Source organism: Anarhichas minor, unplaced genomic scaffold, assembly GCF_050575085.1.
Source record: "Anarhichas minor isolate MPS153535 unplaced genomic scaffold, ASM5057508v1 ptg000014l, whole genome shotgun sequence".
NCBI lineage: Eukaryota > Metazoa > Chordata > Actinopteri > Perciformes > Anarhichadidae > Anarhichas > Anarhichas minor.
The window spans coordinates 8,031,969-8,046,203 of NW_027466460.1; the positions used below are offsets into that span (position 1 = coordinate 8,031,969).

At 40.9% G+C, this 14,235-nt stretch overlaps 1 protein-coding gene across 4 annotated transcripts in view; it reads right to left on the reverse strand.

Moving 5' to 3' along the window:
• cxxc4 (CXXC finger 4) overlaps positions 1-14,235 on the reverse strand; it is a 76,003-nt gene that overhangs the window by 17,650 nt on the left and 44,118 nt on the right. Inside the window, exons 3-5 of one of the 4 annotated variants that reach the window (XM_076091315.1) lie at positions 10,313-12,061; positions 5,176-5,244; positions 4,311-5,060 (exon numbers count right to left, since the gene is read on the reverse strand). In XM_076091315.1, the coding sequence (XP_075947430.1) occupies positions 4,311-5,009 (699 nt within the window). In that variant the 5' untranslated portion in view covers positions 5,010-5,060; positions 5,176-5,244; positions 10,313-12,061. Of the gene's footprint in view, positions 1-4,310; positions 5,245-6,190; positions 8,283-10,312; positions 12,062-14,235 lie in introns of those variants that run through there. The other 3 variants (XM_076091311.1, XM_076091313.1, XM_076091312.1) reach the window with 3 other exon arrangements.

A 14,235-nucleotide genomic window follows, 5' to 3' on the forward strand; every position in this document is an offset into this window, starting at 1 on the left:
AAGCCTCTTTGAATGTCTTTATTTCAAGGATTTTGACTTGTTTTTTTAGTAATATGAACGTCAAAAACAGAGGTGCTGTTTAGTTCAAAGTGTTCCTGTCAATATAGTCAACAACCCAGCAAGCTCTTGGAGTCTTACGATCATGTTTCTATCAAATTGTATAGTTCTGGAGGATGTGGTTTTAGACATCTGTAGGCATACTCCTACAGGAAAGTCTGCATTATTGAGTCATTCTCAAGCAAAACCTTGGAACAAACAGGAATTACACATGCAGAGTGTACACCTCAAATCCACATGTTTCAAATGTTTTCAAAGTCTGGTTGGATGTGTTTGAAAGTGTCCTGTAAGATTTCACTGTCATATTTATTAAATGAAATGTCTGACTGCATAACACAGTGAAAAACGAGACACAAACTTATATGACTTTCGACAAATATTGTACTGAACTCATCTTCTAAAAGCCCTTTAATAAATGTATGAAGCCTAATTTAGCAATTAATTAAAGTCATTATGACTCTATTTCATGTATTGTTTTATGTTAGAACATCCACATCAACACTAGAGCTCTACTTGTCTCTATTAATAACTAAATCACATTCGCTGTGATATTACTAGTAAATTATAACCTCTAGGAACTGTTTGTGTATATTTCTTCACATTTCTGGTTAGAGAATAATATAAACTTCGGAATACTTGTTATAAGTGTGAGATGTATATAATTCATACTTAAAACTATTAATGAAAGGAAGCCTCCACTTAATAACTCACATGAAATAATTCCCAGATAAACTGAAACCAAACTGATTTGGAATATAACCTGCCGAAATTAGAATAAACTTGTTTCATTACCTTTGACCTAAAAAGCCATCGTTAACCTCACCGTGAAGCTAAAGTGAGAACGTGTTTTGCTTTTAAAGATTATTAGATTATTTTAAAGTGTTACCATTGAGCCACTTGTTGGATATTGAATCCCAAGTACGTTAGAAGACCCTAAGGTGTCCCAAGATGAATCTGAAGAATCACAGGATAATTAACACAAAATTATACTCAATGTTTCGGACTTTTTTCTTTCACCTGAGAAGGAAAATCACTGTTTGGGTCATGTCCACACCAAGGCCATGACTATGATGAGGGGTCAGAACTAGACACCGCGTCATTTTAAAAGGCCTCAAGCCAAAAAGGTTAGAACACATGAACAACACATATCCGCCATGTGAATTTTAGTGCCACAAAGTTAATCTTATTGAGCAACACAAGCTGGCAATCATAACTTTTGCATTTACAGAAATTAGGGAAAGGCTACAGCCTTTTTTCACGAATCTCTCTGCAGAAATCAGTAAAGTTGAGGTAAACAGGTGAGGTAAACAGAGGTGAAGACTCAGCTTACCCACATATGAGTATTATTGCATTTGAAAGTTAATGAAGGACCTTTGAGCCATAGGAGCTCAAGCTACGCAAAGGTAACTGCTCGGGAAATGTTAGGTTAGATGAGATTCCTCCGCCAGACTAATCCATCCTGGAGCCTGAGAGCAGCACGGAGACAGAGACGGAGAGAGAGAGAGAGAGAAAGAGAGAGCAGAATCTGCTGCAGAACAGCACAGCAGTGACACAGGGCAATTCTCTAGGGCCTTGCATTAGCGCGCTAAATTAAAGGGGGTATTAGATTAAATTGGCTCTCCGATTTCAGGGGTGTGAGTAAAATTCTGATTTGCATTTTCCACCGCTGCTTAAGATATAATTAGTTCAGGGTGATTCCCATGTGGAAAACACTGACAGCCAAATCTAACTGGCTGCCAGTAGCTTATCGTCTCTTCCAAGGCAAAAGGTACACTCGGCTCATGTTTGGTGTGTGTGTATGTGTGTGTGTGTGTGTGTGTGTGTGTGTGTGTGTGTGTGTGTGTGTTTGTGTTTGTTCGCGAGTACGTGGTAAGAGTGTGTTTGTGTACATGCTTGTGTGTGTGAGAGAGTGTGCATACAAGTTGCCGTTCACGTGTGAATTTGCACGCATGGGTTGTAAATTCTCCTTCTAAACTTACTTAAGCACCTTACACCTCACACTTCAAATGCCACTCAGCTTGTGAGCGACCATTAGTACCACCAACAAGGTGAAAAATAAGCACTCCCTGTTAATGTAGGTATAAAGGTTTGTTGAAGCAAGAGTGCAACTTCACACCTCTAAGATGCCTTTAAACCCAAAAGCCATTTCTGCAGCAGAGGGTGTGCCTGTAATTACAGATGCAGAGTCAAAAATAACAATTACTTGCTGGAGAAGTCCATAATATGAATTACTGAAGTCAGTGAAGGAGCTTTTACCTGCAAGTGTGGATTTGTTTGAGGGGTTTTCACACCCTTGGTAATTCTAACCGTCTTTTTAAATGGCTGTTTTCAAAAGTGAGTCGACCCATGCATTATGAATGTGAGGCCAGCTTCCTCAACACCTGTTTTGGGGACACCTGTTAGTACACGATATACGGAGTCAACATTAAACGAGCTTCCGATTGCCACTTCTATGCTTTACACGTCCGACCTGTAACCCATCGGTGACCGCTTTATTTAACCTCTGAAACGCTGGTTTCCCCATACGATCGCCTGTAAGAAGCGTCACAGTTTTCCACACTCAATGAAAAGGCTCACATATGCTGTGTATCATCTTGGTCCAACACGCAATTTTAACTAAATTACTAAATTGAGTATGGCACTATGTACCAAATGGAATAAATCTAGATGAGCAATGCGTTTCTGCACAAAGTGTGTTTATATGACTGACCCACTGTTTTTGGATTAAGGAGGCAACAATCAGACTTAATTTAGTCCCTCAGTTTCTGTTTCAGTTGCAAAGTGGAAAAGCTTTTGATTCTTGGCACTCCTGTCAAAATCATTAAAAGTTATTCAGATTTTAATCAGGGATATTAGCACTGGATTCCATGCTGTCAGACTGGGATTGAATTGACAGAAGTCCTCCATGTAGCACTAGATTGTAGAGTACATGAGACATAAATTATGAGAATCATATGAATAAATAATAATATGTTATGTCACAGCACTACTGGGTCAAGAACATTTGCACTCAGGTACAATCTCAATCTACTTTGAATCCTTCCATTATTTCCTGATCACTACAAAGCAGGCACAGGTGATATCAACATTATAAAACATTCGAAAAAACACACCTAAATGAACTTGAAAGACGTATCTGCAAAAATGAACACCGAGAAAAAAATCTCTCATGGATTCAAACAAGAATCAGACAATCTGATGGCACAAATTCATAATGAACAAAGGAATCCATACATGGTGTGTTTCCCATGAGTAGATTAGGTAATATTTTATGATTAACCTCTTTTTCCTCTCTATGTAATCACTTAATTAATGAGCAAATCATCAGGCCCTCAGGTTACATTTGTTGCCGACTCATCCATACAAGCTCATGTTAAGTCAGTGAGCAAGTTCAGACTCCCAGGGTAAAGAGAACCACATTTGAAACTTAACATGCATACTCTGCCTTTGCCTTTGACAACGAAATGTCAGCTGCTAAATAAATCTATTAAAACCAACCTTTAAAAACCAAACCGCCCTCCGATTGTGTCCTAATAAAGCCTCCTGCTACTTGTCAATTATCCCAGTGCTTAATGTGTTTTTCAGACAATGTTTTTTTTCAGACTCTGCACCCTTCTTGATATGTATCATACCCCATATTAATCCCTGATTGGCCATAATGACAAAATATAATATAAAATGATTTCCTTTCAACCCTACTGTATATGCACAATCAATTCATACAGGATCAGTGGGAGAGAATCGTTGTGGGTGTTTCACTCCCCTCCCTCACACAAAACTTGGGTATGTTTTGAGAAACGCCATCAGCAGCCCTGCCATTACTCTCACCATCTCTTGGTGGTCGGAGGCTGAGGCTTTGTGGGATATTGATTCTCCCCATCCAGAGACGGTTTCCATAATTGGTTAAAATGACCGGGTGTAGAGAGGGATGGCTCTCTGCTGAAAACCATTTCCCAGCCCTGCTTGGAGCTGAGCCAAGCTCGGGGTTGTTCGGATGCGTTCCAGCCCAGCCTGACTGGCAGCAATTAGGGGTGTCTGAGCCAAGCTCAGCTTGCGCTCCACACAAACACCCCTAATTACTGCCAATTAGGCTAGGCGGGTAGGCAGATTTGAGAAGCCGGGGGGATGTTCAGGCATGGGTGGGCATGGAAACAATTTTCAAGGGCTTAGAACGTGACTGGATGAAAAGGTTAATGCTTTGGAGTGCAAGGGGATAATAACAAAAGAAGGGGAAGCAGAGCCCCGGTTCTCACCTCCAGCGACGAGCCTGGCTTCTTCTTCAGCTCCTCGCATTTCCTAAATTTGCAGATCTGGTGGCCCGTTTTGCGGTTCCGACAACTGCTGCAGACACCACAGTTGATTAGCCGCCTGCAGGGTGCACAGACCCCACACCTTTTCCTTTTCTTCTTCGCTGGGTTTCCACTGGATACCGAGGAATTATTCTGTGGGCAGTCTGCCAGATTGGCAATTTGAAACGCACTGTCTGTAACGGCTGCTGAGGCTGCGGGGGAGTGAAGGGCTGTCATGACGATGACCCCGGGAGGTAATGAGATGCCCCCTAAAGCCGGGATAGCGGAAAAAGTTCCAACGCGTTCTTGGAGATTCATTATCTCTGCTTCAGCAGCGCCGCATTTCAGCTTGTTCATGCATTCTCCTGCTAAAGGTCTGCAGTGTTCGGGGGATAAGGTAGAGAGGAAATTATTATTTGCCATTTGCAGCGTCTCTGGCAGCACGCCAGGCTTCCCCGGCCTCTGGGAGTCATTTCTATGCATGCTGGTCCTATTAGGGTTTATTGCCGCTGATTTCCTTCCCCAGAGCATGGCGTTATCGCAGTTCCAAGGGGACATGCCAATTCTAGCACTGGGAAAAATAGGCGTTGTGATGCGGGCAATCTTCTGTGGAAATGCCCCATTGGTTTTATAAAAGTTTGCAAAAGACCTGTACCTTTCCATTTCTGCGTTATAATCCAAAAGCTGGCTTAATCCACCATCCTGAAGAGTATCCTTTTGTAAGAGAGACAAATCTGCATTCTGTATGTTTTCAATGCAAAGTGCATTGCTTATGTTAGCCATGGCTGAAGAACGGTTGTCAATGTTCAGGAGAAGAGGGTGAGCTTACAGCGGCCTTTGACGAACTGGAGCTGGTTACGAACAGTGCGTTACCATCCTGGTTTTATCTTTTCCCGTGCTAAAAGCGGAAAAACAAACAAAAATAGTTACACATGAAAGAGGCAAATGTTTTTCATTCTAATCAAATTTCATTTCCCTGCTTCAACTTTTCCCTGAAGATAAAAGCTGAACATTTGAAGAATCTTCTGGCACATTGTTTACGCCCTGCGTTTTTCTAATGGAACTATCACAAATAGTCAGAACTGATCTTCATGGTGACAATAACCTGATAGCTGTGACGGACCAACATGCCATTATTATAATGGGGTAGAGAATTAGCATGCTTCAAGAAGATGCAACACTTTCAACAATTTTTTTAGATGTCTTGTCAAAGTATTGTTACATATTTTGAAGAAAGTCCAATCAGCTACTTCACAGAATGAATAAATACATTTTAATAGATGAGGGTACATTCCATTCAAACATAGAAATTGAATATTCAAAAATATCGCTATTTTGAAAAGTTAGAGCCCTACCAGGATTCAGATTATGACAGCAGTAGCTACAAACACACAGATTTTTACCTCAGGCTTGCAATATAAGCTCTTAAAAATAATCTGCTTTGGGTGCCCCGGAGGAACATTGTTAGATATTCTCACATTTATCATCTAAGCCAAAACGTAGAGGTGGACCATCCATGTAAACACGACCCTGTCCAGCCTCTTAAGAGCACCTGGTATTCATTCATGGCCAGCTCTATTACATTTACTCAATGACAGCACAGATAGCCACTGGTGGATTTACATCCAGACGATGGACCAGACCAACTACAGTGTCAGCTGCCTCGGGATGGGATGTGTGTGTGGGGGGGGGGGGGGGGGGGGGTGCTCCATTTCCTCTCTCTCTCTCTTTCTCTCTCTCTATCTCTTTCTCTCTCTCTCTCTCTTTCTTTCTCTCTCCACCAGTCTGGATTCGGTTTCCACAGATAAAAGCCCATTAGACACATCTCCCCCTACTTCCATTACCTTTTTCTGGGCTTTCTCTCTTAATTGCCAAAGCTGATCCATTGCTGGAACACTAAAGCATTTCAAATCACTTCCATGGTGCTACCCAGCAGCTGTCTCAAAAAAAAAAAAAAAAAAAGAATTATAAATATACACACATGGAGCTGGAGAGTTTGTACTGGGTGGCGTTATAAAAGTCATCCGAATACTGAAGTAAGTGCATCTCCTTCTGAACATGTCCTAGCAGGTAAATATTTGCCTTACAAAAACACTATCTCGGTATTGTCCCAGTGTCTGTTACATGAAGCATTTAATAAAAGATACACTTTCTAGCATGCCTCAACTATCCAACATTGTTACTTTTTAAACCATTGTTATTATTTTTACACAAATGTGCAACCAAGAGTCCTATCCATCGTCCAGTTCCAGAGCTGCAGGTTCAATGTCGACTTGGTGTCCAAAACAACCTGCAGCAGCCACCAGTAAACAAAACCCTGCTGGGCTTAATGATCATCCCTCCTCAGGGTCATTATTACTTAATCGATTCACCCCTGGAGCGAAATACGCAGCCCAAAGGCAATCAAGTCACGGACATTGATTTTCAGCCTGTAAACAAAGTTTAGAGAGACAGAAATGTTCAATACTTGCTGGAGAGAGAGACAGCGAGAGGAGGGAGAGACAGAGAGAGAGAGAGAGAGAGAGAAAGGTAGAGAGTGCGAGGTGATTGAAGAAAGAAAAGTACAAAAAAAAAGAAAGCCACGTCGAACCATTGTGCCGCTGCTGCACCGCGATGCCATTAATTACACTCGGTCTGGTCTGTGGTAGACATTCAGATCAAAAGGTCATACACAGATAATCCGAAGAGGGGGAGCGCGGTGCCGTAGTGCAAATAAAACCCGATCAAAAATGATTCTGACATTGCCTGGCTCACTTTGCGGCCACACAAGACACGAATCGGGACAGGAAAACGGGGGTAAACGCATGCAAGTGGACGGCAAAATATGGACGGACACACACATACAGAGAGAGAGAGAGAGAGAGCGACAGAGGGAGAGAGAGAGAGAGAGAGAGAGAGAGAGAGAGAGAGAGAGAGAGAGAGAGAGAGAGAGCATCACCTACCAGGTTCCTGTTGAGATGAGCTCCCAAGATGCTACCAGCCTGCGACCGTGTAACGGCACATTACTGCGAAGCGGTACGTGGGGGGATAATAATGCAAAGATGCGAGAAGACGCACAGACATAGGCTGCCGGAGGAGAGCACGGCGTGTGAGTGCGTGTGTGTGTGTGTGTTCAGAGCGCTCAAAACAAAAGGACCATTTGTATCGACTTTCTTGTCACGTTAAAAAAAAAAAAAAAAAAGGTTGAGAAAGTGCATAAATAAGCCAAAAGGTATCGTAGAAAAAGAAGGGGGGTAAATCGCAGAGGGGTTTCCTCTCCTCTTGATCCGGGGGCTGTATTGTGTGTCTGCCTGGTCTCTGTGCTCAGTCCGTGTCTCCTGTCGCTGTGTGTGGCTGATTGGTGCTGAGGTGAGGAAGCAGGGATGTGGACACCTACTGATCATTGGCTGGAAATTACTATAGAAACACTCGGGAGGTGGGAGGGATGGATGGCTCAGGGCGCCCTGCAGGGAGAAAAATATCTACGGGAAATATTTGCGTCTTGCAACCTTATTGCCTCTTTCTTTTTTCTTTTTTCCCAAATTTATATATTTTTTAATACATTTCTTTCATGACGAGGCATTTAGAGAGAATGGAGGAGGGGGTTGTCATTTGTCAGATGCGTCGTTTAATAAGGATTGGGGAAACTTGTCAAATTAATTTGAATGGAGCTGAGCTGTGATTAAGATAAAATACCTCCGCCGGCTTGTCCCCCCCCCCCCCCGCCTCTTTCCGTCCAGCGACAGCCATAATTACTAAGACCTCCGGGATTCATCACCATTATAAATCCCGCCTCCTGGCCACCCATGCCTACAGCTCCCACAGGCTGACAACACGAGCAGGCATGGCACATTTATTCCACGAGCCCCCATGATGTGTGACAATGTGCGTTCATTCATGTTGAAGCCTATAAGCTTTGATTTGAAATGAAATCATTACTGCAAGCAGCGTCCCAGATTATTTTCCCCACATCAGCATTTATCTATAAGCCTGGTTCAGAAAAAAAGTGATCATGGGACCATCACCTCTGTAATTCTACACGGAGGCTAATGACCAATTCATCACCCTTATAAAACAGGTTTCAGTAAACTTTTAGAGATAAATATCCAGTGCTGCAATATTACTTCATAAAGGAGAACGACAAGAAAATTAGGTATTACAAGTCAAACTCACTTACTAGGATACTATAGCAGTTTTGCTCTTATTATAAGTTGTATCAGATGTCTTTATTATTAATGAATTCATTATTTAGTAATGCTTTATAGATCAGTTATAAACCAGGATAACACATTTTGCGTTGATGTGAAAAATCCCACTTTATTCTTTCTATTTGGAAATAATGCAGTTATAAATATTGACAATCCATTCATGAATGCTCATAGGTTTCTTATGTTCTCATTGGAAATCAATTCTGCAGTTATAAATGTTATTTATTTATTAATAAAGGATTTTAATCCATCAAGTCTGCAGTTATGAATGTTATTTAGTCATTAATAAAGGATTGTATCCCTCAAGTCTGAGTTTTAAGTTAAATGGAATTTTTGACCAGATAGCCGGCAGCCAAAAATACATAGTCAGATGACCCAAAATATTTCTAACAACTCAAAAGTTGTTTATATTAATGGCTTCACACTGATCTATAAAGTTTTATTAAATTGGTTACGTCATAAAAATCCTCTATAAAGTGTGTTTTATTAGAAAGTTGTAGTGCCTTTTCCATTGAGACGCAACTAACAATGATTTGTATTGATTATTTTTGCAGGTTATTTTCTTGATTAATTGTCAAGGGTTTCAGAAAATAGAAAATAAAATGTCCATTACATGTTCCCAAAGCCCAAAGAATAGAATTTAGAACCTGTGATATTTCTTGTAATTTTACTTAAAAACAGATTGAATCCATTATCAAAATTGTTGCTGATTCATTTTCTCTCAATGTACTAAGCAACAGATCGCTCAAAGCTGAAGTTGACAACATTGGAGAAACCAGCTAGATTTTGAAAACATCCAACCGAAAAAACCCACCCTAGTGTTATCAACTCTTTTCCAATGAAAGTTTGCTTCACAAGCTCCAAAAGTCGCAAAATCTAGCAAGAAAGTTGCCAATTTGGCAACACCTACAGCCCGCCCCCTCAGGCCTCTCTCCAAAGCCACTCCCCCAAAATGATCATAAGGAACGTAAACAACACCATGCTATTGTTAGTACTCACAGCTTTCAAGTTAGCACCTTGTGGAAGACTCTGGTGTCGCTCAATGATCTCACTGGCAGAATACTTGCAGGAAGACAGTCAGGGAAACCGTCCAATCATTGCATTCGAGCCAAATGCAATGATTGGACGGGCTTATTACAGTCCTGCGATAGCCACAGATACCAGATTTTTTATTTTTTTTTTTTGTCAGAGCATTTGATTAATTTATTGTTCTTGGGGAATAAAGAGAATTTAAACAAAAAAGGTTTCTAAAATACTTTACCTGCCCCAGCTTTAATAATTGCACATGGCATATCACTTAAAATGACATTATGTCACAGAGGAGTAAACAATCCCTGCATTGCTTCTACTTTCAGACAGGTTTAGGAGTAAACAAACTGACAGCTACACTGACACATTTCTCAGTCATACAGCCCCTCCAGGTGAGCTGTGTGACACAAGCCTATAGGCTGCTAAAGGCTACACTTAGATGAATTTATTGCGAGCTGGCAACAGAAAGGACAGGGAAGAAGCGTAGCCTTAACTACACTAAATGTTTTAAAATGTATTTGTAAATATCTGTCTAGACCTGACGTAGATTAGAAGTGACATTTGGTTCATTAACAATTGTTTTGTAGTTCAGATATCTTTAGTTTTGATACATTTTCTAAGATTCTACTTATTTCACTACAAAATATAACCATATACACAAACGGTGAAACTCACTGATGCATCACTGACTCTAAAAGGATGCTGAAATCATAACACATGATTTTGGTTCAAGTCTTGTTTTGTGCTGACCTGATTCAAAAGACCGTGGCCCTAAAACCTCCTCTTCTTCATTCAACAGCAGTCAAGTCGTCGCTCTGTCGATGGCTGCCGATCATCGTAGGCGTGGTTACGTACCAACAACTTGGGCTCGGAAAGGCTTTTGAAGAGCGGAGCCCCAAAGCAGCAGTGGTGTTAACAGAAACCAGGCGACAGAAGTAAGTGTTAAAGTATATGGTGACTGGCTAGTTGGGTTAAGGTTAGGAGTCTGTCATCAAGACACCTTTGAGCTGTGATTACTCCTATTTTGGGTGCAAAGACTTAACATCTTTTTTTTCATCTTTATCTGTCTTTAAATTAATCAAGAAATAAAACGCTAAATTAGCTATTTAGAATAAAGATGATGCTCTTTTAGTGTTTCAGGCTATGCAAACTTTTTTTAAACTGCACATGCATCACGATTCTCAGATGCAGACATGAAAAGAGAAATAATGAGCAAAAGCATCTTGTTCCATTTCATTAAAAATCGATTTTTTTGAATCTTTTTAAACTGGGTCTTGATAACAATATTGTTATTAGTCATGCTGTACAGAGACTGACTTCAATCCATGGACAGATCAACAAACACAGTGTCTCGACATTCATCCTATGTTTCGTACAATTGTATAAATGTTTTTATACGTTAATATTAATGTTTTGATCATTTTTTTATTCCCCTTTCACACTACGATAAAAGCACATGTTCTGTTGGCACTACAAAAAGCACATATGGCAAACAGAAAGGAGTTTATGAATACATTTGTCTGGACTTTTCCCTGAAATAATGATGAATCAGAACTTTTGTTCTCAGACACGATTGGCAGTTACATTGCCCAAAAGGGGAACCATCCTTGAAGCGTTATTTTCGTCAGTATCAGACCCTGTGCGTCTCTGTGTGTGTGAAAGCTCCTCCGTCTGAAAATCATTTTATCTTTGGTGCGATAATAGCCCCCAGGGGAAATCTGCCTAGGTGGTCCTAACCTCTGTCTGCAGAGCCACGGCAGTATGTGGGTCTCGAGCAGCGGGAGGCATGAACCCTCGTGGCGGGCCTTTGTTCCTGCCTGCGTGCTCCCCCGTCGCTCCCCGTGCGTCTACTCCGCCCCGGGTTTCCTTGGGCTTTCAACTGAACTCGGGAGAGTAATTAATAACCATGACCCCAGATTTAAATGTAGCCCGCATTTAGTCGATGGAAATAGAATCACAGAGGAGTGAAGCCATACGATATGGGTGTTTGAGGGGTGATGGTGTGAATCCATTGATTCATCCGTCTCAATTTGATCCGAGCACTGTGCTCACATCTGTCAGGAGAAAGACAGTGAGGATGCATAGGAGCATGGAGACATCCAGTCTCCTTTCCTCTTCTTGTGAGGCATTTATAAAGAATCCTGCAATTTAACAGCTCATTAGACGAAAGAAAAAAAAAAAATATATATTATATTAGGTGAAAAATACAATGTGTAAATGGTGGTGTTAGCTGGCTTCCTTTGATCTCCACCTGTTGTTGGTTTTTTTTCAAAAGCCTGCTGTATTTCTCCCTGTTGGAAAGTGTTTGGAGGCCCAAGACACATGCAGGGTGTAAGGGTTTTTGTAAGAAAAAGGAAACAGGGTCACAGTTGTTTTACAGTGGAATCATAAAAATACAAAAACTCTGACCAGGAAAAGGGAGGAGCTCGTCTGTGTCTCCTGGAGGTGTTTCCGATGGGCTCACACAGACTGTTATGGTAAGCAGCATTCCCCTGAGGCCTTTAAAGCATGAAGAGAAAGACACAGACAGAAAGAGTGAGAGGGAGACGGAGAGAGAGCGCAACTTGGGAAAATAAACAGTCTGAGATTATGGTTTGGCAGTGATGCGCCACAGAGCAGCAGCAACCTTGGCAGTATTTATTTAGAAACCTGCCTCATTTCCTCCCGCACGCTGTGATGTATGGTGCCCTCACCTCGCACGCATTAGCCTTTTGCTGTGATTTGATGTGTATCACCCGGTTTTACGCTGCTTTCCTCGGATACAGCTGAGCGATCCCTCCTCCCTTTCCCATCGCCTGCTAATTGGAGTGTATAGAGCACCCTTAATTATCCAGTTAGTAGCTTTGCTGAAAGAAAGCCGACTCCTGGCACACAGTCTGGTACAGAAGACGGCACCTACACACAATCACTTCCAAAGAACAACTTAAGTAACACGGATAGAAAGCACTGCGTCTGCATGTGGGCTGCATGATGAAAGTTATATTCTGTGGATGTATCTGCCTTACAAATTTTCTTCAGGTAGCATGAGCGACACTGAAGATTTCTGGTATTATTATTTCTGGTTCTTTCGTATTTTTTTATTCTAGCACAGCGTGTTAACAAATGCACCAACAAATGCAAGATTCACATTCTCATTTTGTGATCCGTCCATCAGTGTGTTACGCAAATTGTCTGTTTAGGTGTGTTATATAAGCTACTATCAATAACTAAATAACAAATCAATTACACGTTTTTTTTTAATGTGTTTAGCTCATTGATCAGCCGCAGAATACAGCAGTACCACAATGTCAAATAACAAAGGCAACCAGGTACAAACAAGCATGAGGCGTTTTTTTTAAATCAGCTGTATCAGCGTTTTTGAATTAGGGGTCCGTGGGGCACGGCCCCATCAGAGGACGCTGTTGGACTGAAGAAGTTATAGGCTTTTCTCTAGTTCAGACACAATAATGGCAAACTCATCTTTGTCTACTTCATGGAATTTCTTCATTTTTTCATCATATTCCGAATGAAATCTCTTCTCTAGAAACCTATTGCTTTGAAGTGTGTGCAAATTTGTCTTTGTCGGAAAAAAAGAATCCTCAGTATGCTATTGTAACATGCATTTCTGTGTATTTCCCGATACCAATGTACAGTATATCATAGTCTAAAGATTTCTTAATGAGGTAATGCTTTACGTACTGTGGATTTAGTGTATGAACACCAATGCACATGATTTGTTAAGACCAGATAGTGTTGTCTCGAGAACAAAACATTTAGTTCACAAAACAAACAAACTTTTACTTCCTCTAACAAGGTTTACACTTCATTTCAACAACATGATTGTTGAGTTTTAGAGTTGTTAAGACCAGAGGTTTATTTGGTTCAGCAGCACGTGTCTGTCCTGATTGGCTGCTTCCCAGCCAGGAAATAAGAACAGTGGGGTGGCAGCTGACAAAGGTCATTAGCTGGAATTAAAAGCCACCGTGTGGCACACAATCAATATTTGCTCTAACCTGTCACAGGGCTTTCCTGCTACATGAATGTAAACAATAATGATCTTTCTTCAATGTCAGAAGGTATTAAACTACCAGACAATAAACAGGACTGTGTTGTTGTGGAAGAGTTGGGTGTCTATAAAACGGTGAGCTGTGCTTTGATTGAAATTAATGTCAAACACTGTGGAATGTTTTCTAGTTCGGTAACTTGTAATCCAACTTTAACCAACAAACTAGTGCCACTGAACACCACAGAAGACTTGCCCTTATTTAAGGTTTCTTAATCTCTGGCCTGCGACACCTTTATTGTTTTTATGTTTTTATCATGTGACTATATGTTTGGTTGGTTCCGTTTTTAAAGAGGGAACACTGAATGGATTTTAGAGAAATTATGTTTTTCCACACCCAGTCCACTACATTAACCTCAAACTCACCAAGAGACCTCACACTGGGAATAGACCATGTCTGGGTATTGGCAAGACATTTGCATTTATCAGTCCTTGTGACATCCAATATCGAAACACAACACAAAATCAACCACTGTCTGCCAAGAATCTTTGGTGTTTTTGAGAATCTATACAGTATCGCAAAATATAATACAGCAATACTCAAGTGTATAAGTGTTTTCTTACTCCCGTAGTTGAGAAACTCTTGAGCAAATTTTCTTGAAAATTCATAATTTTTTCATTTCTACGTACA